This window comes from Protopterus annectens, chromosome 11.part0 (genome assembly GCF_019279795.1).
Source record: "Protopterus annectens isolate FY-2018-M chromosome 11.part0, PAN1.0, whole genome shotgun sequence".
Classification (NCBI taxonomy): Eukaryota; Metazoa; Chordata; order Ceratodontiformes; family Protopteridae; genus Protopterus; species Protopterus annectens.
Genome location: NC_056745.1, coordinates 1,144,077,246 through 1,144,102,387, shown reverse-complemented (window position 1 = coordinate 1,144,102,387; position 25,142 = coordinate 1,144,077,246). Strand labels below are relative to the sequence as shown.

The following is a 25,142-nucleotide window of genomic DNA, read 5'->3' as shown; positions in this document are numbered from 1 at the left end:
CTTTTGGGATGTACCTTACCAAACACCTGCAGCAACTGAATCTCTGCAGATTGTACCACGATAGTACACAAACCAAAATAGCAGCCAAAACACAATCTGCTAACTGCTTGCTCACAGAGTCAGCTAGTCAAGGAGCACACGGAGAATAAAAAAACAAATTTATTCCACAAATCCAAAGGTTGAGCGCTTTCACTCACTCGACTGTGAGTTTCATCAGAACAGTTCATTCAAAATAGCACCTACACTAAATAGTAAAAAAGGCGCCAAAAAAAAACGCCGCAAAACTAATTAATTAACTTATTAGTAAACAGTTAATATTTTAACTAAGAAAATCTTCCTAAAAGAGGAAGTTATATAAAATTATTGTTAAAAAACTGATTAATATACAGTTCGATGTACATAACATCGGTGCATACATGCATTTTAAAAACTGCAATAATTCATAACAGAAACTATTCAAAAACATAGCAATGAACTACCCAAGGCTAGAGTGTGATTATATTAATCTAAATGTATATTAACTATAATACCAGTAGTAAAAAGTAGTGTACAATAACTGTAACAAATACAATGACTGTAAAAAATACAAATCAATGCACATGTGAAGCTCTAGGAATTTAACTGAAGATTAATTTAACATAAGTAAGGGTTTGATAGTAAGAAAATCATTGAGCCCAGGTTCATTGGTGGCGTTAGTAAAAATCTGCCACCACAGTTCCCTAAAGTCTGGAAAACAATCACAGTAGCACTACTGGTGTTTTGTTTGTGAACTCTAGTAATGGTATGGTGATAATAAGCAATTCAGAAACATGAAAGAGTCGCATTGAAGAAAAACTCAAGAAAAACTCATTTGTACTTTACTGAACAGCAACTGTATTACGTGATTCCACACTATAGCCCAAACACAGGAACCCCACTCGGCCTTCCTGAGAACACTGGAAAATATGAAGGTCTCTCCGAACACCATTATATTGGGCCACTTCAACTACCCAAACATAGATTGGGAGCATTACTCTAGCTCCAACACCCTTGCCCAAAGGTTCCTAGAATTCATAAACTCAAATGCTATGGAACAACTTGTTACCACTCCCACAAGAGGGAAAACATACTGGACCTGATCATCACCAACATGGGGACTCTATGCTCCAGACCAGAAGTGTATCCCTCACTGGTAAGATCAGACCATAAACTGATCTCACTGGATATTCACATCCCGACCCCACCCCCTGCCCAGAAAACCACAGTGAAAAACTTCTCTAAAGCAAATTTCACACTCCTCAAAACCGAGGTGGAATCCTTCAAAGTCCCCGGGCCTGTGTAAAATACGGCCCAGACCGCAGAATCCTTTATAAATGCATTCTATGAACACCTTCAGGAATGCATGGATCAAGCAATCCCAAATAAAACCAAGACCCAATCCTCCAAAGGCAGACTACCTGTCTGGTGGACCCCAGCCATAAACAAACTATACAATAGAAGGAGGAAGCTACTACATGATAGAGCAAAATCCCAAAAAGGGAAGGCATCTCTGATCAGTATTAGCAAAAAACTAAGGGCACTCATAAAATCGTCAAAGGCCAGCGTCGAGAGAAATTGCACAGGACACTAAGGATAATCACAAGGCTTTCTTTAGTTATGTTAGGAACCTGGGTGGGAATTCCCAGACATGCTCAGAATTAGTCCAAAATGACAAAAATACACTGATCCCACAGACATTGCCAACATCCTAGCTGACAGGTTCAGCGCAAACTTCTCCCTCCCCACCAAAAGGGCAAATATCTATCCCAGCAGAGTGCTGCCCCCCTGACATCTCAGATGCTCAGGTGGGAGCCGCCCTCTCCAAAGCAAAAAACACAGCATCAATGGGACCAGACGGTGTCCCAGGCTGCGCCCTACATGAACTCCAAGAAGAGCTAAACCCAAACATAAAACTACTGTTCAATCTCAGCCTTACTACAGGATATGTACCCAAAGAGTGGCGTACAGCAACAGTGGTCCCTCTCCACAAAGGTGGTGCCTCAACAGACCCTGGAAACTATCGCCCCATAAGCCTGACTAGCTTGGTCTGCAAAGCTATGGAAAGGATCATCATGGACCTCATAAATAAAGATATTGGGGACCTACAGACACTGGATCCTACCCAGTTTGGCTTTGTTAAGGGCAGATCCTGCCTCTTAAACCTGGTTGACTTCTTTGAAACAGTCACCAAGGCCATTGACGAAGGGAAGGTGGTCCACACAGCCTATCTTGACCTCGCAAAAGCCTTCGATACAATACCCCACTGGCATTATAGATAAGCTCACCAGCTTAAATATAAACCCCTATGTCACTAGATGGGTTGCAAACTGGCTCAAGGACAGAACCCACATGGTTAGAATTGTTGGAGCCATGTCAGACTCCAAACCAGTTACAAGTGGCGTCCCACAAGGCTCAGTCCTGGGACCTCTCTTGTTTGGTATATATTTCTCGGAGGTACAGGCCAACACGGAAGGACTGTGGTGGACCAAGTTCACAGATGACTGCAAACTGGGTGCCATAATCGACTCTCCAGCCATCACAAGCATCCTCCAAAAGGGCCTCATAGAAACAGACAACTGGTGCCAGAGCCATGGCCTCAAGCTAAACACCAAAAAGTGTATAGTCATCCCCTTTGGCAAAAACAAAGTGCCCACAAATTACCACATAGGTGGTAATCCATTAAGTACAGAAGAAGTAATTAGGAACCTGGGGACCCAAGTTGATAGCAATCTCTCATTTGACAACCACGTGGCCAAAGCGGTTAGAAAAACATTTTATATAGCCCTCCTAATCATGAAGGGATTCACATCTAGATTAGGGGAGGTCATCGTGCCTCTTTACTCATCCCTCATCAGGCCCATAATCGAGTACAATGCCCCTTTTGGGATGTACCTTACCAAACACCTGCAGCAACTGGAAAGACCCCAAAAGTACCTCACCAAGAGGATCAAAGGGCTCAATCAGATGCCATATGCTGCCCGGTTAAAGAAACTCCAGCTCTACTCAGTGGCATACCGCCTGCTCAGAGGTGACCTGTGCCTGACGTATAAGGCCATGTCCAACCCGGAATTAAGGGACATGCTGCACCTCAAAAAATCCAAATCCCATCGAGCTACACGCTCGAGAGACTTGAACCTCAGCAATGAAATAAATATAACATGCTGGAGGGACAGATTCATAACTCAGAGGCTCCCTTCACTCTGGAATAAAATCCCAGTCCAGGTTAGGCAGAGTCCCTCATTGACTCTCTTCAAGAGGAATCTTGATGAGTGGATGGGAGATCGTAGGTTTACCCCGGGTATCACTTCTGTGTCACTGTTAGACAGAGGCACAGTATACTAACCTCGAAAAAGGGCATAGCAAAATTAATTTAAAATGGGTGGCGAAAGCCAAACATACTCTGGCTAGGCTTATAACCTATGAACAGATACACACAAACACATCCTCACAGACATGAGTGTGTGCACACATGCACGCACATACCACACACACACACACACACACACACACACACACACAAAGATTCTGTCACACATAAACATTAACACACAAACAGCAGGGCAGCCGCAGACACATAACCGCACATAATCTTGCTCATAACCCTACACACACATTTACATATGCACCTGCACACAGCCTGGTAATACCCACTGAGACACTAACAGCCCTGCTCCCTCCACAATAAGTATACACCATAAAATGAAGGCATACATTCCAATCTCTTTGCTCCAAAATAGCATGATAGAACTTAACTTTGCAATGCTCTACCTTTCTATTTCAATCATGCTGTAGAGCTCTGGGGCAGAGTACGCAGCCAATTTACATTAGCTTTGCCCCAGACTGCCACATTTTCACGTGGCAATATCCAGCAAGACAACTACAGGACTACTTGCTGGAGCTTCTTACCACTGTATCACTATAGTGGTCTTTGAATTATTGTAAGCAATAAGCTATCCTAAAGAGTAGTATGTTATGTGTTCCTGAATGACCCTTAATACTTCAAAACAGTCTGTACTCAAATCAAAGTAAGAAAACAATTTTTTTCCCTTTCTTCCACCTTTGCCATTGAACAAAACTACAGAAATAAATTCACTATTCTCATACTACAGAATTTTGTTATTAACTGCCCCCCATTAAAATGAAGTAGTTTATTTTTCTTAATTATTTTCTGTACTCTAGTCTACACAGAAGCAATCCCTCAGCTTCACTGATGTTCCAACACATTATGACATACTTAAGTCAGTTTCTTTCCCCCATCCCTACCCCATCTTATTACTACATTATTTATTTTCTGGGTAAGTCTTCTCCCACTGCTTCACATCCATAAGCATTAAGGTAGTTTCTCTTCAAATTATAAAGGTCTCCCTATCTCTCTTTCTCATGGTACTGGTCTTACTTGTTCATTCTGCTACTAATTTCAAGTACATGAACCAGTACATTCATCCAAAATGGATGACTAAAACTTCCTGTCCATTTAATACATCAGCATGCAACTCACTCCTGAATATTTCACCTTAACATTAGCTCGACAACCCCAAGATTACATGTAGGCACATCTACTTGTATGGGAAGGTACAGTTTATTAAAACAAAGCAACCCACGCACTGGATAACATAAACAAAAATAAGAATTAGTGAGGTGTCACTAGGGAAACATTTATTCTAAAGAGGCAAATATTTACACTTGGGATTTGCTCTGTTTTAGTGTTCATCGCCAGCTTTCCTGATTCTCCACTAGTCTTTTTCAGGCCACTCATAACTAGTGTCATCTATCATTTCACACACGTGCATATAAAAGGTGGGCCCACACTTCTTTCCAGTTCTTTCCTGAACTGGTTTAACTATGAGCAACGACATGCAAGCCCCCTTCCTAAAGCTTAAATGTTGACCTCCTCCTGAAATTCAAATGTGGGCAGCTCCAGAAAAAGCAAACAAATTGGGTCTGTAAGGTCTTCTGCAGTTTTAGCTCTCTGGATTTGTTCTGAATATATCATAGCCTTGGCACAATTCATAAATGCCTACACTCCTGCAGTTTGACATGAGCACATCTGCTGCCACTGCATGGTGTGACATCACCAGCTACGTTAGTAGGGAGGACTTTGGCCTTTGTGTTACTCAGTTTGAATACCATGCATGCAATAAATACCATCTGCATGGTATAGAAACAAAAATCACAAAAATTACAAAATTATATACTTCAACAAGTTGCACAAAAAGCCCATCTACAGACAATGGAGGGAGAGGCAATTCAGATGCTGGTGGCAGGTGGAGAGGTAATAAGCAACCACTACAGAAGGTCTTCTTACAGATTACTAATACAGTGAGCATATACTTGTTTTACCTGACTTTTTGAGGTTTTCACCAGTGGAAACTCTTAGGAAGAATGGACGCATACCTCTCAACTGTACTGAATTCCTCTGTCAATACCAGTTTTGAGTGCAAAATATTGGGGTGTCACGAATTCCAGACTGGCCCCTTTAATTTCCAAATTTCCCTGTTTTTTTGAAGGGTTTTTTTTGGACCAATTTGTTCCTGCTGTCATCACATGCAGGGCATGAGCGGTCACGTCAGCTTCATGAGGCAGACAGCCAGCCTGTCAGAATGCCTGAGCCATTGGTTATTGCTTAATTTAATTTAAGTTGCTGCAGACCAGTCTGCCTGTTTACAGCACATCTTTCTTCCCATGGCTCCTTGGAGTAAGGCAAAAAAAAGACTGTAACTGGGGCTTTACTTAACTTTTTGTTGCTGCATTAGAGAAACAGGCTTTCCTTAACTTTTTGTAGCTCGATGCATTAGAGAAATGGAAACGGCAGTCTGCAGGCAGAACTGGAGGCTTTACTTAACTTTTTGTTGCTGCATAGGGGGCAGTCTGCTGTTGCTCATTTCTTTGATTTGGGGCAGTGTGTTGTTGATCATTTCTTTGATTTGGGGGCTTTGTGTTATTGCTCATTTCTTTGGGCTTTACTTAATATGTATTGCTCATTTCTTTGGGTTGTGTGTGTGTGCTTTACTTATTGTGTGTTGCTTGTTTCTTTGGGGGCGGTGGGCTTTACTTTATGTGTGTTGCTCATTCTTGGGGGGGTGCTTTATTTAATGTGTGTTGCTCGTTTCTTTGGGGGGGTGCTCACTGCATTACAGAAAAGGAAACGGTAGTCTGCAGGCAGAACTGGGGGCTTTACTTAACTTTTTGTTGCTGCATTAGAGAAACAGGCTTTACTTAACTTTTTGTTGCTTGCTGCTTTAGAAAAATGGCAGTCTGTTTACCAGGTAAGGCAAAAAAAAAAAAAAGACTGCAACTGGGACTTGCCACATTAGAGAAACAGGCTTTACTTTTTGTTGCTTGAACATTACAGAAACAGCAGTCTGTTTACCTGTCTTTTTTAAACATCAGAACTGGGGGCTTTACTTAACTTTTGTTGCTGAATTGGTAGCTGTGTGTTGTTGCTTGTTTCTTTGTGGGAGGAGTTGCTCATTTCTTTGGGGGTGGGTGTGTGTAAAATGCCTCAGTTAGGTATAACTGGTGGCTAGGTTACTCAGATTCAAACCCTGTACTCTAGGTACAAGGAACAAGAGCCTAAATTCTCTACCAATACCACAACCACTTGTGATTCAACGAGTTAAGTGCATAGTTCTCAACTGTCCAAAGTTTTACAGAATGTCTGGAATGTTTAGCTCATACATTTGGCCTGTTCCTCTTAAAATTTGTAGTTTTCTGGTAAATCAGGGAGAAATTAATTCACTAAATAATGATAGCCATTTAAGTTTCAGTCTTCCAACCTTTCAGGAAACGCATGGTAACACAAACATTTTATTCTAGCAACTTTTCTAAGATTATACAAGCAGTATTTAAAATGTCTCCCTGGTTGTGGGTCTTTGCCCCCCCCCCCCCCATAAATGTTGGCTTTTCCAGATTTCTTCAGCTGCATAGTTCTTCAGCGGAAGAGAAGTTTAGGACTGCTTATGTCAAGTCTGTCTGTGTTGTTAGTACCACAAAAGGTAGAATACTTGCTTTTGATTCAGAAGGCTGTGGGTTCTACTCCCACAGTATGTAGATGGATTGCTGATAGTTTATTGTGCTGTACATTTAAAAGGGGTGGATGCTGCAGTCGGAAGAATGTCCTCTTTGGTGGAGATACCTAGTAACTATGAACCTGTTATTAATTTGCCATCCATTCCCTACTGCAATATTACTGCCATCCATTCCCTATTGCAATATTAATAGCTTATCATTTTTTAATGTAACATAGGCAATTTATTCCTCAAGAGCAGCAGGCACTTTATTTGTAGATTAAACATTGAAATGTAAAGTTATTTGCTAGCAGCAACCTCTTCATTCGTTACAGATCTCTTTAATGTGGACTTATTTAGATGACTTTTACTTCTTCAGAGATTGTGCATATTTACTGATACTGGTGGATTGCAGAAGTTTCAGCAGACTTATGATGGAAATGTTCTGAATTGGGCAGTTTTGTCATTATTGGTTCATGCATTTTGTTTCATTGCATACTGGAAAAATGTTCAAAAAATAAATTTAAAACATGCTCTAACAAGTGTGCGGTACTATACAAGGAATATAATTTAATACAATCAGAAAGGTGTATCAAATAACACATGTATATTTCATGTGCAAGGGGCCTACGATTTAAAAACAGCCCAAAGGTAATCTTTATCCGCCATTAGCCAGATGCATTTTCTTTGAATGTGAGCTTCAATGCTGTTTCAATGAATGTGAGTTTCAAGTACAGAGAATTTTTAATGCTAAGTCTATTTTCATTATGAGACTGTATTGCTTTGTTTAGCAGATGTCTGTTAATGTTTGTTCTACAAAATATAAAATAAAAGTTTTAAATGAAATCCAAATAATCATTGTAGAAGTAAAGCAGCATGCACATTACAGTGTTTATGGTAAATGGGGTGAAACAGCCAAGTAATGGGATATTGGAATGGCTGTGGGGGGGAGGGCTATATATGGTTATGTCCATTTGACCATGATTTTGTGAGGGAGGAAGGGTGGCAAACTCAAAAACAGTCCTGGGTGGCACAAACTCTTGCTATGCCATTGATCAGTAGGCCATGGAGAATGACTTTTGGAGGGCCTAGCAAACTATAACATTCTTTTGCTAAGATTAGAATATTGCTTACCATTAAATGCCTTACTTTTACCACAAAACCCACATAATGCAAGTCACCAAAAACAAAATCCTAAGGTTTGTCATCTTCTCCCTTCCCAGTGAACATCATTGCTACACATTTAAAAAAAAAAGTTAACATTTACTATAGGGTCTGGGCATTTTTTGGTTGGCTGTTCTTCCCTTTGCGTTTGAACGCTGGTATCCCACAATTCCAATGGAGTGGGCGGAGTTACATAACAATGTATGCAAATTTTATGTTAATCAGCGTACAGATTTGTACCTATTTTTCATGGGCCTTTGTCCAGATTTTTGATGTTTTCAGGTTGAGAGGTATGAATCAAAGTGAAACATTTAAACAAATGGTGCCAGAGGCAGAGAAAGCTCTATAGGTAAAGTTATGGAAGGCTGAGTCCTGACACTCAATGTATCAAGGGAAGACTAATGGTAACCATTTAAAATGTTCAGACTTACAATGCTGACCCCTGAAATGTGGAGATGAAATAATAAAAAGTCCACGACTACCAGTTCTTGGAATATTCCCCTTTATCAGAGGAATGGTGATTTTGGAGTTTGTACATATATGTTCATGGGGTGGGAGGGGCCCTATCCTTCTGATTAAAAACAAGTTTAATGGAGAACAGCAATGCTCAGTATTTCATCTTCTCCTGTATTTTCAGTCCTTTTTTTTTTAATGTTTCTGGTCTCAGCATTGTGACACTCCACATTTTAAAAAGGAGCCAAAATTACTGATGGAATAACAGTCAAACAAATACTGATGAGGGTGTGAACTGATGGTAAAGTGATGATCTCATAAGATGTCTGCAATGTAGTCATTTTCAAAGCAATGACTTCAAGAAGACATGCCTTTTTGAAGTGGTCTTTGGCAGTTGCACTTTCCAGTGGGCAGTTCACCACCTGATGGCAAATCACAATAATGCTAATGACTTACTAGGAAAGGGATTGATTAGTTAGTGCAAATCACCCTATAGCTGCAATAAAAGAATTCAGATAAGTATTCCAGCTTCCTGAATTAATGCATCATGTTCAGATAAACTCTATGCTGTTGGTGCCGGTCCATCATATGAAGGCATATCGCTTCCTAACTCTGCCCAGGCATTAAAAAAAAGAGATGACATACTGGTTCAGAGGAAGCTCTGATACAACTTTCACTAAAAAAAACAACTACATTCTCAGTGTATCATTTGAGCTGCCTGGCTTCCCTTCCTGATGGCTCCAGGTGTTGGGTTCACCTTTTCAATCACTGCCAGATAGGCATGTTTTCTTGGAATATTCTACACTCATAACACATGTAATCTGTGCCAGGATATACATGGATATTACTTATCAACTATGTAAGCATGCCTATCCCCAGGATCCCAGCAAATAGCCCCACCCCTGAAAGAATACACTTCCTGAAAATCAAGAAAAAATAATTAAAATTTGACACATCTGGCATGCTTTTTTTGTTAAGCCCTACTTCCCATATATGCCAAAGCCCTTCTGAAATTGTGTATGCAATGGCTGCAGCATGATTCTGCCACTCAGTTCTGCAAGTGATATGATTCTGCAAACATCCTGAACCCCCTGGGAAGCAAGTGCCTCCTTAAGTTTTTCAATCTCCACTGAAAAACTGATATTGGGGTGCAACCCTAGAAATATACACCTCTTCATAGAAGAAAGTAAGAACAGCAATTTCACTTCTATCCCACATCCATTTGGTTCCTTTAGTCACAGAACTGACATAAGCTTTGCTCAGTTACATAGTATTAAACAAAAGGGAATTGTGCAAAGTGACTACTCCCATCCTTCATAGGATCATAATAAGTTACTAGGCTATTGGCCCTGAAGCCATTACAAGTCTATCCAAGAATTTAGCCCATGTTCTGACAAGTCAGCACCTGATGCCCCTGTCCAGCAGGGACACAGGTGGAATCCCAGGGGTGTATTTTCTGTTCCCATCCACTTATCCGGGTTGCACATAAAAAAGGTTAATGAGGTACTCTGCTTGACATGGAGAGGGAGTCTATTCCACAGAATGGGGAGTCTCTGGGACATGAATCTGTCCTGCCAACAAGTCCTGTTCATGTCACAGACCAGGTTGAGGTCATGTGTGTGGGTTACTTGAATGGAGTTTGATTTGTGAATATGCAGCAGTTCCATCAAAGCAGGGTCTGAAATTGCTTTGTATGCCAGATGGAGGTCACCTCTGAGGAGTCCGTATGAGACTGAGCAGAGCGGCAGGCCTTTTAGCCTATCTGTGTAGGGTAGATGTTTGAGGCCCTGGAATCTCCTGGTGAGGAACCGCTGTGGTATCTCCAGTTGCTGTATGTGCTTTGTGAGGTATATGATGAAAGGGACATTGTACTTAATAATGGGTTTTACATGGTTCATAGGCTGGTACTAGGCTATTGGCCCTAGGGCCTATACAAGCCTAGCCATAATAATTCCCTGGCTATTTCTTCCCACAATATTTACTTCCCTGGACCTCTGTCTAGCAGGGTGACTGATGTGATCCCTGGGGTGAATTTCCTATCTCCCATCCAATCTTCAAGGTACCTTTTGAAGAGGGCCAAACAGGCGCTGCGTGACATGTATTGGCAGTTGATTCCAGAGTCTGGGGAGTCTCTGGGTCAGGAACCTATCCCTCCAGCATGTTTTATTCATTGTGATGACAAGGTTTAGATCCCTGGAGCGTGTGAAGAATAATACATGGATATTATGACCTCCTTGTCCCTGGATGAGGTACCCTTACTAATGAGGTGGGCCATGTAGAAAGCTTTCCATACAATGGAGGCAATATGGTGGTCAAAAATCAGTTTGCTATCAACCTGGGTGCCCAAGTCCCTGATGACTGATTGTGTACTTAGGAGCTTGTTATTAATGTGATAATTTGTTGGGACGTTACTCTCCCCATTCAGTTTGAGGCCATTTTTCTGGCACCAGTCATTTGTCTGAGTGAGACTCTCTTGGAGGATTTCCGCATAACTAGGGGAACTGATGACAGCACCCAGCTTGCAGTCATCTGCAAACTTGGTCAGCCATAGCACACTAGTTTTGGCATGCACCTCAGAAAAGTATATCCCAAACAACAGAGGCCCCAAGACTGATCCATGGGGTACATCGCTCATTACAGGTCAACTGCTTGAGATGGCTCCCCCTAGTTTGACTAGGTGGGTTCTATCAGTGAGACAGTTTGCTACCCATCTGGTAAGATATGGACTGATGCCTAGCTGACAGAGTTTATCTATTATACCCAAGTGGAGAACAGAATCAAAGGCTTTGGCCAGGTGAAGGTAGTCGACCATATTTGACAGTCATGACCTCCCCTTGACAAAACCAAACTGTGTGGGATCGAGTGTCCCTGATAATTCATTCTATGGCCTTGCAGATCAGGCTAGTTAGGCTAATGGGTGTATAACTTTCTGGCTCGGTGGATGCTCCACCTTTGTGCAAAGGGATTACAGTGGTTGTCCTCCATTCAGCTGAGATGAAGCCTGTAAGTAGGCTTTGGTTATATAGAGTGCCTAATGGTGTTGTAATTTCCTTTCTGAGTTCATGTAGGATGCAGCCTGGGATGTTATCATTTCCCATAGAGGCTGTATTTTCTGCCTTTGAGAGGGCAGTGATGACTTGCTCCCTAGAGATTAGGGGAAGGGGGAAGGTGCTGGGGATGTCCTGATTTACTGATAGGGGACAGAGGGGTGAAGTTTTCACTGAACCTACCTGCTAGTAGGTTGGCTATATCTATGGCATTTGTGTATATGGTGTCCTTGAATATCAGTTCTGAGCAGATCGGAGTTCTTCCTTTGAGACTGCGGACATATGTGAAGAAGGCCTTATGATTGTCTTTAGTAGATGTGGTCAGTCTGAACTTGAAGTGTGCTTTGGAGGATTCACTAGTGCTCTTATTTGCATGTTCAGGCTAAGGAGAGATTGCTTCCAATTAGGCACTTGCTCCTTCTTGGTCCTGGACAGCAATTCCTTCCTTTTATTATAGAGTTTATTTATTGCAGATGTCCACTAAAAATGTTTACTCTTCCTTGAAGAGGAGGATTTTGTCCTGTCTGGTATTCCTGATTCCATGCAGCTATATAAATGCTCATATAGTACTTGGTGTAAGTTTGGACATATGTGCCAGTTCCTATGGAAGGGGAGGGTGCTGTGAAGCTGTTTATACCTTCCCTCAGGAGGTTGTAATCAGCTATGGAGAAGTTGTTTAGTTTGACCCAAGCTGGTGGGGGGGGGGGGTTGGGGGAAATGTTGACTTTGAAAGTGACCGCTTTGTGGTCGGATCTTACCAAGAAGGATGAGACTGTAGGGATGCTGCAGTGGTTACTCATGTTGGTTATTACCAAGTCCAAGATACTGTCACCTCTTATGGTGGAGTTGACCATCTGGTCTAAGGCATTTGCATTGGTGAAATCAAGGAATCTCTGGGCATTTGTGTTTTGGCATGAGTAGTTTTTCCAGTCTATGGCTGGACAGATAAAGTCACCCAGGATCAGGGTAAAGGGTTAAATCTGATAGATTCAAAGAGGTCCAGTTAGGTGGAGTGGGCATCTTGAGTCAAAGTTGGTGGCCTGTAGCTAACTATGATTTGAATGGGGGTCTTGTCAATGGTTAATTGCACCTGTAGTGTCTCCTCTGAGTCATACTGTTTGATCAGCCTGGAGATGTGTATATCTTTAATATATATTGCAACTCCACCTCCTTTTGCTTTGCTCCTCACGGTTTGGGGTCTGAATGGATGGTAGGATGAGTAACCTGGTATGGCTAGGGAGCTCCCCGCAGCTTTGAATCAGGTTTCTGTGACTGCACAATTGTCAGCATCTTCCAGAGTTAAGAATGCTTGCAATTAGTGCAGTTTCATGTTTAGACGCTTAGCGTTTAGCAGCATGACCTTTAATTTGCATTTTGATGAAATTTTCATGTTGGTAGTTTTGACCTCATGGCATTACATAAAAAAGGCACTATGGGGGAGGCAAGAGCCTTTGCCAGAAGCCTGAAGCCTAAGAGGGACAGATGCAGACAATCTCTGGCTAAGCATTGTGGTCTGTCGATTATGTCTTCCCAGGCTGTCAGTTACTGGATCCCCTTGGAATAACATCAGAAACAAAGCCAATTGTTAAAGTTAATCATTTTCTGTTTGTATTGAGGCATCATTCTGGGTGATGGTAGAATGCTGCTTAAGGCTAGGAACATACCTGCCTGGGGCACATATTCAGTGAGCTCAATCATGTCTCTCTTCATATAGTCCACGGAAGTATGTCTCAAGTCATTCCCGTCAACATGGACTATGAAAGAGTCATAACAGTACCTCTTGTTGAGAGACTTGAGTGCATGGGTGATATGGCAGATTCTGGCCCCTGACAAAAACTGTGACTTTCTGCTTATCCAGCCTAGTGAGGGGCACATGTGTGTGCCTCACAATGGAGTCTCCTATGACTAATATGTTGGGTTTATGTTTAAGCCTTAGTAGCCGTGAGACACAGGTATGTGTACTATATGTGGTGTTTGATGTGGTGGGCAGTGGAGTTTGCATGTGTTGTTGCCTCAGAAATCTCTTTTGTTTTGGTATGTTTTTTTTTTTGCGGATATCTGCATATCTGGGTGTGTGTTGTGTAGGTGTGGGTGGCGTTTGAGGTGTGTTTTTGTTGACAACCTTCTCAATGTCGGATATACTGGCTTACTCTACTTAGATGTCACACACCTGTAAAAATCTGTCTTCAGATATTGACTATGCTACAGAAAGCTAAGGTGAAATGCACTCAGCAACAAGATAAAACAACTGAGAAGATTGGCAGTTAATACCAAGGTAAGACTGGTGTTTTCTGAGTACACATAAAGTGTCTATGTGCCAGCCTTCATAAAATAGTCTGGATTTCACAACACAGTATTTCCATCTGGACATACCATTACTGCAAATCTGACATATTCTGAATAACTAAAATTTTACACGAACACAAAACTAAATGGTACAGGTGTATATGTAATGCGCTCGGTTTTGTGATGTCAAAAATTAAGCACAGTACACATCTATTTCACAGGTGAAAACATAATGGAACATGGAACTTCTTACCACTCCCATAAGTATGTTTTGCTGGTAGTCTTTTTCTTCCTGAAAGAGTGGAACTATCCTCTGATCTAAAACAGGAAACAAACTGTGTAAGTTAGTAGTACTGGTTTAACTAACAGCACCATGTTTTGATAGGTGTGAACAGACTTCCATCACAATGGTTATTGGATTACTGGTTAATAAATGCTAAAACAGCAAAGGAACTTATAACCAAGGTTACTTCAGATGATAAAACACAATCCAAGTAAAAGACTCATCATCATACGAATGGACTGACTTTAATACTAATCACTGTAGTGCCGTATGACGTCATACACTTCATTTTCTGTGTATTGATAATGATGCCATATGACCATGACCGCATCTGTAAAAGTTTCTGCATAGTCAGTGCACCTACCTTCTCTGCCCAAGTAAACAAGCCAGTAATAGAACATCTTAAAAGCTGTTTGCATACGGAAAGGAATAAGAATTATTTATAATGTGCTAGATTAATGGTCGAAATTTATAATGGATTGGTGTGACTCTCTGGGGCTCTTCTCTTGAAGTAAGACCATGAAATGATCTGATTGAGAAAAGAAGAAAACTCACAGAAGACAAGAAAAACTAACACAGTGCTGACCACATTTAGAATTATGATAATCAACATACCAGATATCATATATCTCATTATTTCTAATGCAATATGAAGAGTACAGACATCACCCTGACACTGACCAGTGACTAAAATGTAAAGAAAAAAAGAAAAAAAGGTCAGCTTAGAAGTATAGGAGTACAGTCTGACCATGGAAAAGTGAGTATAATGTTTCCAATGTGATTTCTCAGTAGTACATTGCTACCCATGGCCAAGGCTGGTATTCTATTATGCAATGCTCTTTTAGGTCATCAGCATTTATAACTACTGCGTTTTAGTTCCAGGACATCCTACCAAATATCATGCCAAAACAAAAAAGACTGTATTTGTAGAATATGGAAAAAGAAACACTGGGTAATATGCAAAAATCACATGTTGCAAAAGGGTACACAGATATGCTCAGTACCCCATAGCCAAGGTCTGCATGAGGTATGCACTACCTATTGTGAAATTAGAAAATATCACAGGTGTCTGTGTTCAGGATACTGGATACCTTCCTGGTTGTTTTGCTCAGAATCATTAGAGAGTACTTTGTGTTCCATAATATCACACAGAAATTCCTAGAAAACCATGGAAGCATTCTATACAACAGTAGATGTCCCACCTCTACTGGGTACCAAAGACTACATCTACTTTTTTCTGTTGGCTTAAACATTTGGATGAATGGATGCAGAAGGAAATTTAAACAAAAAAAATAATATCAAATTCAGCTGAAAAACTATATGCACTATGTACAACGCACATCTGAAGAAAAAAACTATAACAAAGTTTTCTAAAATGAAATAATTATCTTCTTAATTATAAAACAGTAAAGATTAGTGGGGACATTAAAATACGCGTATGATTGCTTTTGTAAGCATATTGTTTTACAGAGGTATTAATCATGCTAATAAAACTCAATTAAAGCAATGACTTTAGTCCAAGAATTCTTAGTCACTGGGTTCAGGAAAAAGTCTATTTTTATAATGATCTCCTTCAGGATAACTTTGCTGAGGTGGGACAAAAACATCTCTAAAGTTAAGTGAAACATTTCTTTTCCATCTCTTAATTATAACTTTTCTTGCTATGCCCATAACTGCCCAGAGTATAGACTTGTCTTCTTTCTTCAGCTGTAGACTTCCAGAGACATTAAATAATATCAACATTTTGTTTAATATAAAATTGTCAGTCCATAAATTTTGAAGAAAATCATTAGTACAGTTCTAGCAGGATGTAAGCAATGAGCCAGTATAGAATACGTATAGACAATCAACTCTATAGACTTGTCTACCTCATCAACATTTAGTATTATCATTTATCACAAATTTAGCTATTCAATTTGGTGTTAAAATACTAGGAATTTTCAGGTAATATATGCCAACATTGGACCCAAGAGGTGTTTCTTACAGATATTAATAAATATGGTTTATTTGTTTCAGAAAAGGAATGAGCCTCATTTAATGCAATAAAGTTCCATATGTGTTATTTGGATTATGTTTATTTAAAATAATTTTATATAATTTAGAAATTATATTCAGGGGGCTTGTTCTATTAAATAACATTTCTGAGAGTAACTATATTAATTTCGGGATATTCTTACATTGGGATTGAGATAAATGTAAGAATTTGTCTTGTACTTGACTTCTTATATTTTGCAGATACAGCCAATCTTGAGGATCTAGATTAAATTCCAATAATAAAGTTTCTACATTTTTTTATATTGGTCTTTTTAAGACAATTATGGCAGCCAATAAAATTTTTATTTTCCAATTATTTTTTTTTATAGAGTAACACTGTTGTAGAAGTCTTGGCTATAACAAAAGTAATTAGTTCATCAAACCATAACTTTAATTCTATATTTGCAGATATCATAATGTTGATTTTTTTTAAATAAAATTAAAGGAGAAACACATCCAAAAACCGAAAGAGATATGTTTTAGCATATCCTGAACTTTTCTGCAATACTAATGTCTCTGTATCACTGTAAGAGGTTATTATTTTCTAATATATTATACCCTAAAAATGCCCTGAATGGAGGCTGCAGTGGGGTAGCATGATTTTCTTTTGCAGTCAATGCCTTTGCCTTCTTGATGATATTTTATAGGGACAGATAGAAATCCCTATGATCATTTACTATGGGTTTTCTCTCGCATCACCTTACAACAGTACTGTGACTGCCTACTTTTGACTGTCAGCATCAATACACATTTTGAATTACTTTACTTCATTTGACTTTTGTTAGTGGCCACCACAGATATAGCATTTTAATGAATGTTTGAATAACTGGCTTGAAAATATAGCTGAATTAACTGTTCTTTTCGAAGTAACAACTGTGGTTTAGTGTTCAAGTCTGAGAAGTCTGAGCCCAGAGATTAATAGATGTTACTTGGGCTGAAATGGCTTATGTTGCGTTCACATTTTTTAAAATTTTAGTTAGAGTTAGAATCATTGCTATTAATCTTCCTTCCCAAAGTCACTGACTTGTTTCAACAAAACGGTGTATAAAAAGCAAAAATGATGTAACAAAATACCAGAAGAAGCAGAAAACAGTGTAAAAATACAAAATCAAATACTGACAGAAAACAAGAAGAGTAAGAAGAAAGGGTTTCCCTTCTTTGTGGCACTTAGAGTTTTATTAAAGGAAAAGATAACTAATTTGTAATAAGAAAAAATAAGCCAAGTGTGAGTTTTCTTGTTCAATTGCATCTAAAAACTAAGCTTGAAATCTTTGCTTTTGTTCAGACTCCAGGCATCACTACTTATCTGAGGTGTGATGCTGACAGTCTGGGACTGAAAGTACATTTTAAATGCCAATGTTTATTTATTCATTGACATTTAATTACTGTGAAAGTCTGACTGGGTAGGAGTCCATTTTCAGTGGAGGCCCAGGGAGAAAAGCTCAAAGTGTTACAAAACATTTTAAGAGCAATACTTTTACAGTATTTAACAATAATACAAAAAAATTAATATGGTTTAAATAATTATACCAAATTAGACATAATATGAAAACATTTGTTAAGAATATTTCCAAGTTATATGAAATGAATTAATAGAGAACTTTTAGCCAGTTTATAGAGAAAGTAATGGCAAGTTAGTATAATACAAATAGGAATTGCAATATACAGTAAAAAAAGCAGGTGTATTTAGAGAGAAAGCCAGGGGAGAGAAACTAATAGAAGGAAGTGCCTAGAGGAGGGAGGGCAAGGAGATGTAAAGTGTGAACAGATATTTGTTCACCTTTAGGGATACAGTTTATCCTGCTGTTGAGCAAGAACACAGCCAGATTATGGTTGGAAGTCTTTAAGAACGGTTTTGAAAAAATGGGAGGAAGAGTACTGACCTGATGGATAGAGATAAGGTGTTACAGGCCTTAGCCTTAACATGGTAAGAGTATAGACAATACTCAGCAGATGTGATAGGTCTGTGGCCAGACAGGAATTTCTTGTCAGTGGATCGTAATGACCAACTAGTAACATAGTCATGTAGAATGTTAATAAGTGCTGGAGAAGCAGATGGATTCTGGATAATTTTACATGTGGTAAGAAGCTGTGTATATGTTAGTTGATGGAGTAGTTCTAACTATTTCAGGCTTTTAGTACTATACAAGTGGTGGATTCTGAAAGGGATATTTGCTGCAAATTCAGCAACAGTGTTATAGCATTGTTCAAAATTTGATTTTTGTGATGCCTGAAAGTTAACAAGGATGGGAGCATGATAAAGAAGTGTGAGGAAGAGGAGATAAGTACAGGGTTGTGTAGCTTTAGTTGCATCAGTGAGAAATCTTTTGGCTGCATAAAGCATTCCTAGTTTTTGATGAATTTTTCTTATGCAGTTTTGTATCTGCAGGTTGAATTTAAGATTATCATACACATCATCCCTAATAATTTGCTATCAGAAGTGACTTCAATGGGTAGTATTATCAAGGCATAGGACTTTAAATTTTGTGTTTTCATGGGACAGAGATTTGCGGAAAAATAGTAGTTTGATTTTACGCATGTGTTGTGAGTTAAAAATCCAGGTTTTCGTCACTATTAGCTTCTTGAGTAATTATTTGGAGGTGTGCCACGTTGCCAGATATGCAAATGAGTGTGGAGTCATCTACCCAATGTATTAGGCAGTTCTTTTGTGTGGAAGTGTGGAGGGGTGTTGGTGAGAATGTTAAAGAGAAGGGGACCAAGGACAAAACCTTGTAGTACACCAATGATGACTGGAAGGCTTTGAGAGAAGGTGGAGTGCCGTTTTACTGATACCTATTGGACAGGGAGCTTTTGAACCATAGAAGAATGTTCTGAGAGAGATCTAATGAGGACATTTGAAGAAGAAGCTTGCTGTGATAAACTGTGTTGAAGGCTTTAGACAAGTCCAAAAATAAGGAGGAGACTAGTTTGGCATTATCTCTAGCTTTATTGATAGTATTCATATGTTAGAAGTGCAGTGTTAGTACTATGGGAAGGATGAAAGCCATGCTGTGTGGAGGATAGGAGTTCACCTGTAGGAGATAGTTTAACAATTGTTTTTGAATACATTTTTCAAGTATTTTGGAGTGGGGGATATGACTGCTAGAGCTCTAAAGTTAGTAATGTCTGTTGAATTTCCAACTTTACTTATTTATAAGTGATGCCACTTCATTTAAAGATTCTTCTAGATTTAGTAATGTTCACTTTATATCATCTGAAAACAGCATTATTTTTAAATTAGATTTCTCATTTAATTTTAAACCTTATATTTTCAGATTAGATCTTACAGAGACAGTCAAAATTTCAATGGCTAAAGGAAAATGTATTGGACACAAAGGGGAACCTTGTTTTGATCCTCCTATTACAGGAATATATTCTGAAGAAAAGGGACCTAATTTAACATAAAGTCTATTACTTTTACATACTTTTCTTAAAAGGGTAATACACTGAGTTGGAAATTCAAATGTATTATAATATTTTAAATAAATAATTCAATTTTACTGAACAAAAGGCCTTTTCATTGTCTAAACTGATAAAAGGAGCTTTTTTGTTTTTTTTTCATCAGATTCAAGGTTTAGGACAGTGATTGCTCTTTTAATATTATCTTGAGTTTGCTTTTGCAGATAAATCCTGACTGATTTAAGTTAATTCTATCAGGAAGAAATTTCTTGGTTTAATTTCTCCAAGTATTTTGCTTTTCTAATACCATGACAAGAGCAGTCCCAAATTCTTAAGTCAAAGTATGATTAAAGTTTGCGAAATTAGTACTGTTTCAGTCTTTGATGTTAGTCAAAAGTGCTCTTCACAGCACCCACGTGCCCAGAGCTGACTCCTTCTGCAAATCATAAGGAGTTACATGTATCAGCAGCATATCTAAATAAGGCTACAAATTCTTTTTGAGACCCATTCCTGCTACTACTATTAGTATCCTTCTTCAACACTGCCCTAATTTCTGCCTGCAAATCCTGGTATTTTATGACTTTGTGTCTCTCTGTATATACAACATTGTAATCACTGTGTGTAGCAATTTCAGTGATCAATGTTACTTTTGGCTTCTTTTCGTGGACTACTATTTTTGGTTTTCTCACATCTATATTTTGAACTGTTGGTAATGGGTAATCCCATGTGACAGAAACTTCATTATTCTCTATAATGCTTTGTGGCTCATGATTCCAGTGCTTCTCAGCTACTTCAATATTGTAATGTTTATACAATCTCCAGTGCAACAGTCTGGCCACATTATTACGCCTTTCAATATACAGGCCCTCTGCTATTAGTGTATCATACCCAGCAAAAAGATATGCGACTGTTTCCAGTTCTGATTTACAGAACATGCATTTGTCTGTTTCTTCCACATGTTCAATGGACTTTGAAAACCAACACGTACATAGTCCACTGTTCTGTTCTGGTAATATTAGCATTTCATCTTTTGGTTTAAATTCACCTCTCCTTAACCATTCCTGTGAAAAATCCTGATCAACATGAGGTGGTTCCAAGAGTTTTCTGTACTTGCAACTATCTTTATGCCTTTTTCACATTTCTTGCTTTCTCATCTGATCCTTCTTCTTATATTCTTTTTTTTGGTTTGTTTGTTTGTTTTGTGGCACATTCAGGGGTTTCTGGGTTTTGTCTAGTTCTAGTTTGGTTTCCATTCCCACCTGACACTGATATGCTTCTGCTTAAACTAAGCAGGGGAGTCATCTTAGATTTGTTCTTTTCATGTTTTAAAATGTTCATTATTTTTGGATCTATTGAAGTCAGCACATATGTATGCAGTCTTATGATTGTAGATCTATACATATAATCAGTTTTGAGGAGGCCTATACCTCCTTCAGAACAAGGAATATATATAATCTTGGTATCCCCTGATTTTTATATATAATTTGATAAGCATGAAGCATTTTCTTCTTTTCCTGAAGTTAGAACAAAAAGAACAAATTTGTTTAGAGCTTGGACTTTGTTTGTAGATGTCAGGGCTGTTTTCAGTATTTTAGTCTTCTAAAATATTCCTTATAGAGTTTTTTTGCATTTGTTCATGTTTTACTGTTGATCCTTCATCAGTTCCCAAATATTAATACACTGCCTCCTCCTCCTCCTCAAGTTTGTTTATATCACCTTCCTGTCCTAGACCGATATTTTCTTGGTGCTGCAGCTTTCCAGCTTTCAATTTATCAAAACCAAATTACATTTTTATATCATCTGAGAATGTTTTGACCACTTATAGTTGTGCTTTCAACTCCTCATCTAATGAACTATATGAGAAGTCTTTACACTATGTTTTTTTTTTCTGGGAGCCAAATTACAACCATGACCTAATCTGTTAAGGAGACAGCTTAATTGGTTAAGGGTCAAGACAAAAAAGCAGCAGTGACAAAGAGTCACACTAGAAAATCCCCTTTTCATTTCTATTTTTGGGATAATAATTTGTCCTTTATCATGGCTCAGTTTCAAAGTGGTTTGCCACTTTTTATGGTCACTGTAAAGTAATTGATCAATGCTGGGAATACCTTGTACAGCTGTAAGCTCTCCTTTATCCATGAATGTGGGATACTGCCAAATCTCTTTGACAGAGATGATGGACATAAAGATTTTACAGTCAACATTTAAAAGTGAAATTTGTTTGAAAGTAATGGATTCTTATTGTCTTTAAAAATTTAATGAGATGAATGAAAATCTCCACAAAGGTCCCATTTGATTTTATTTTACTGAGAACTTGGTAGATGGTATTTGTTGACATAATGATTTAAACATCTTTTGCATTATACCATCAATCCCAATAAGATTTATTGTTTGTTTGTTTTTTTTTAATTTTTTCTGGTATTTCATTTATTGATATTTGTTCCAGGAATCTTTCCTTCAGAATAGTTGTACTTTTTTTATAAAAGTGCCAACATATACTTCTATATTTGAATTAGGAGATTCATCTTCCAGTGTATGTTTATTTAGAAATAAATAATAGTGTCTGAAAGTTTCTAATACTGATATCTGTACAAGTGTTGTTATTTATAGGACTCTGACTGATTTTTTTTCATGTAATGTTACTAATTTTAATATGTTTTGTAACTAGAATATGAGACTATTTTTAACATTTCTAAGGCTAGGGTCATTTTATGTAATAACAGATCAGGCTATTGCTTATTTAATACCTCTATTTCACTTTTTTAGCTTTATTTCCTATTGTGAGTTTAGACTTTAAAATGAATAATTTATTTTGAAGCTCTGGTAATTCTCTGTTCCAGTCTTTAACTTTTTTGTACCATGCTAAAGTTTTACCATAAACAGAAGTCTTAAAAGAATCCGAAAATCAAGAGTTTATCTATATTTTCTGCATTATTAACTTGCAAAAAGAACTGACTTCTGAATGGAACCAAAATTTAAATTCTTTTAAGTTTAAAATGTAAGAAGATAATATATTCATTAGTGGTATTTTTTTTTTAATTTCATAATAACTTTGGAATGGCAGTGTTATGATCTGAGCAAGTCAGGGATTTATAGAAAAATTATTTTGTTTAGCTGTCAGATCGTGACATATTATTCTGGCTTCTGTACTGTAGTTATGAGATTATTTAAAATCTAAAGAGATTTGTCTCTTAAAGAGAAGAAATCTTTAAGTATAAGAGTCTCATTATTTGTTAAACAATTAAACCCCCTATTATTAACCTACCTTTTGCATTACTGAGTATAAAATCAAGGTATGTTGTTGATAATTTAACTACCATTCCTGGAAACCAATATAGGTTAGTTGATGACCAGATACTATTGTTGTATTTTATTACTATTAATGTCATTAAATCTTTCCAATCTTCATATTTATAAAGAATTTGTGACACGGATATATATTTTCCATAATATTTATAATTTTTCTGTGTCTACTTTTAAAAGTTGATTGGGCTACTGTTGCAAATTTACTAGGCATCCAGATATTAATATCTGAATGTTTAAATTTTTTTCTTGAAGAAGTACTTCTTGAGAAGTATTTATAATAAGAAATTTTAATAGCTTATCCTTTTATTATGATTATTTAACCCGCCAACATTTAAGAAAGTTAAAGATAATTCCATTTCTTTGAATTAGACTGATTAAGTAATAAATATTTTTAATTATATTATCAAATAACTGTTATACATAATACCTCTAAACTGTGTTAAGAAAAGCTTATAATGTGTTTCAGACTTGCCTATTAAAATCTTATTAAACAGAACAAATGAAGTATATAATAAAGTAGCAACTTATTTATTTATTGACATTTGTTAAATGAGATGGTCCCACTGGGCTTGTGGCCCATTTTCAGTGGAGACCCGAGGCGAAAAGCTCCATTCACAAACAGTTAACAGAATTAAAACATTTCAGTCAAAAGAATTACAAAAAAATTGGTAAACAGAAAGTTAAAGACCGAAGTAAAATGCATACACAAAGGAATGTACACATGTTTTTACACAGAAACAATACATTTACATAGGAATTTTGTCCATCAGCATTGATTGATTGAGTTTAGGAAGTATCCACATAATAGAGTACTTAGATGAAAGGGGAAGGCTAGTTTAGTTGTGTATGTGGGGTATGGAGAGCTTAGATTGGGTCTTGACAAGGGCAAATTTTGGAGTTAATTAGATGAAGTTTGAGTTCATTTTTAAAGTGTGATGGGTGGGTGATGGATTGTATGTCTAGAGGAAGTTAGTTCCAAGCATGGGCTACAGAGTGTTTATACAGAAGTTTGCCTACTGTTTGTTTTGGGTTGGTAGATGTCTAGTAGTTGCTGATTAGAGGTATGGAGAGTCTGAGGTGGACTATAGATAGAGACAAAGGAAGAGAGAGTTGGAAAGGATGAAGGTTTGTAAAGAATGAAGTGTAAAATTTGAAATTGTGATAGCAGTAGTTGTTGGGGGAGTTCAAGCCACTGGAGTGAGTTTAGGGTGAGGCAGTGATGTGCATTGTATGGAGAGTTTGTGATAAAGCTAGCTATCTTATGATAAGTTTGTTGAAGTTTGTTCAAGGTTGCGGTCTGAATGTTGGTAAGCAATAGGGCAGCATATACAAGGGAGAGGAGGAGGAGTGCCCGTGCAAGGAAGAGTCTGGCATTAGGGGTTAGAAATCTTTTGTTACGATACAGTAAACCTAATTTCTGATGTGTCTTTTTTTATACATTGGAGTATGTGAAGACTGAATTTGAGTTCATCATCAATGATGACTCCAAGGTGTTTTGCGTGGGTTTCGGGTTGGATTACTGTATTGTTAGAGGATGCAATAGCAAACATGGATTTGTGGTGAATGAAAGAATGTGGAAGAAAGAGTAAGAGCTTGGTCTTCTTAGGGTTAAGGATAAATAGATTATAAGACAGCCACTGTTCAGTGGATAGAAAGGCACGTTGGGTTAGGGTATGGAGTTCAGAGATATTGTTAAAGATGGAGATGAGAGCTGAGTTGTCAGCATATTGGATGAGGGAAGATTGTTTACAAGATGTATAGAGATCATTGGTAAAGACATTAAACAGAAGGGGACCCAAGATGGAACCTTGTGGTACTCTGGTTGGGGCAGGTATAAAAGGAGAAAAGGATGAGAGCCATTTAACAGATAGCTGCCTGCAGGATAGGTAACTGGAGAACCAGGCGAGTGAGGTAGAAGATAGGTTGAGATTAGCAAGTTTAGATAGCAGCAGTGGGTGGGAGACTGTATCAAAGGCTTTGGAAAGTCAAGGAAGAGACAAGATAAGAGTTGATTGTTATCTTGGGCCTCAGCAATGGTATGTGTAAAAGACAGGAGGGCAGTAGTTGTGCTGCGGTTAGAACAGAAACCGTGCTGAGTGGGAGTGAGAAGGTTATACTGGAGGAGGTAGTTAAGAGGTTGTGAGT

General features: G+C 38.1%; 1 protein-coding gene across 1 annotated transcript in view; it reads right to left on the bottom strand.

The window, feature by feature from the left end:
* LOC122815037 (gamma-secretase activating protein) overlaps positions 1–25,142 on the bottom strand; it is a 1,452,063-nt gene that overhangs the window by 573,055 nt on the left and 853,866 nt on the right. Inside the window, exon 14 of the mRNA XM_044087286.1 lies at positions 14,229–14,293. Coding sequence (XP_043943221.1) covers positions 14,229–14,293 — 65 coding nt within the window. The remainder of the gene's footprint in view (positions 1–14,228; positions 14,294–25,142) is intronic.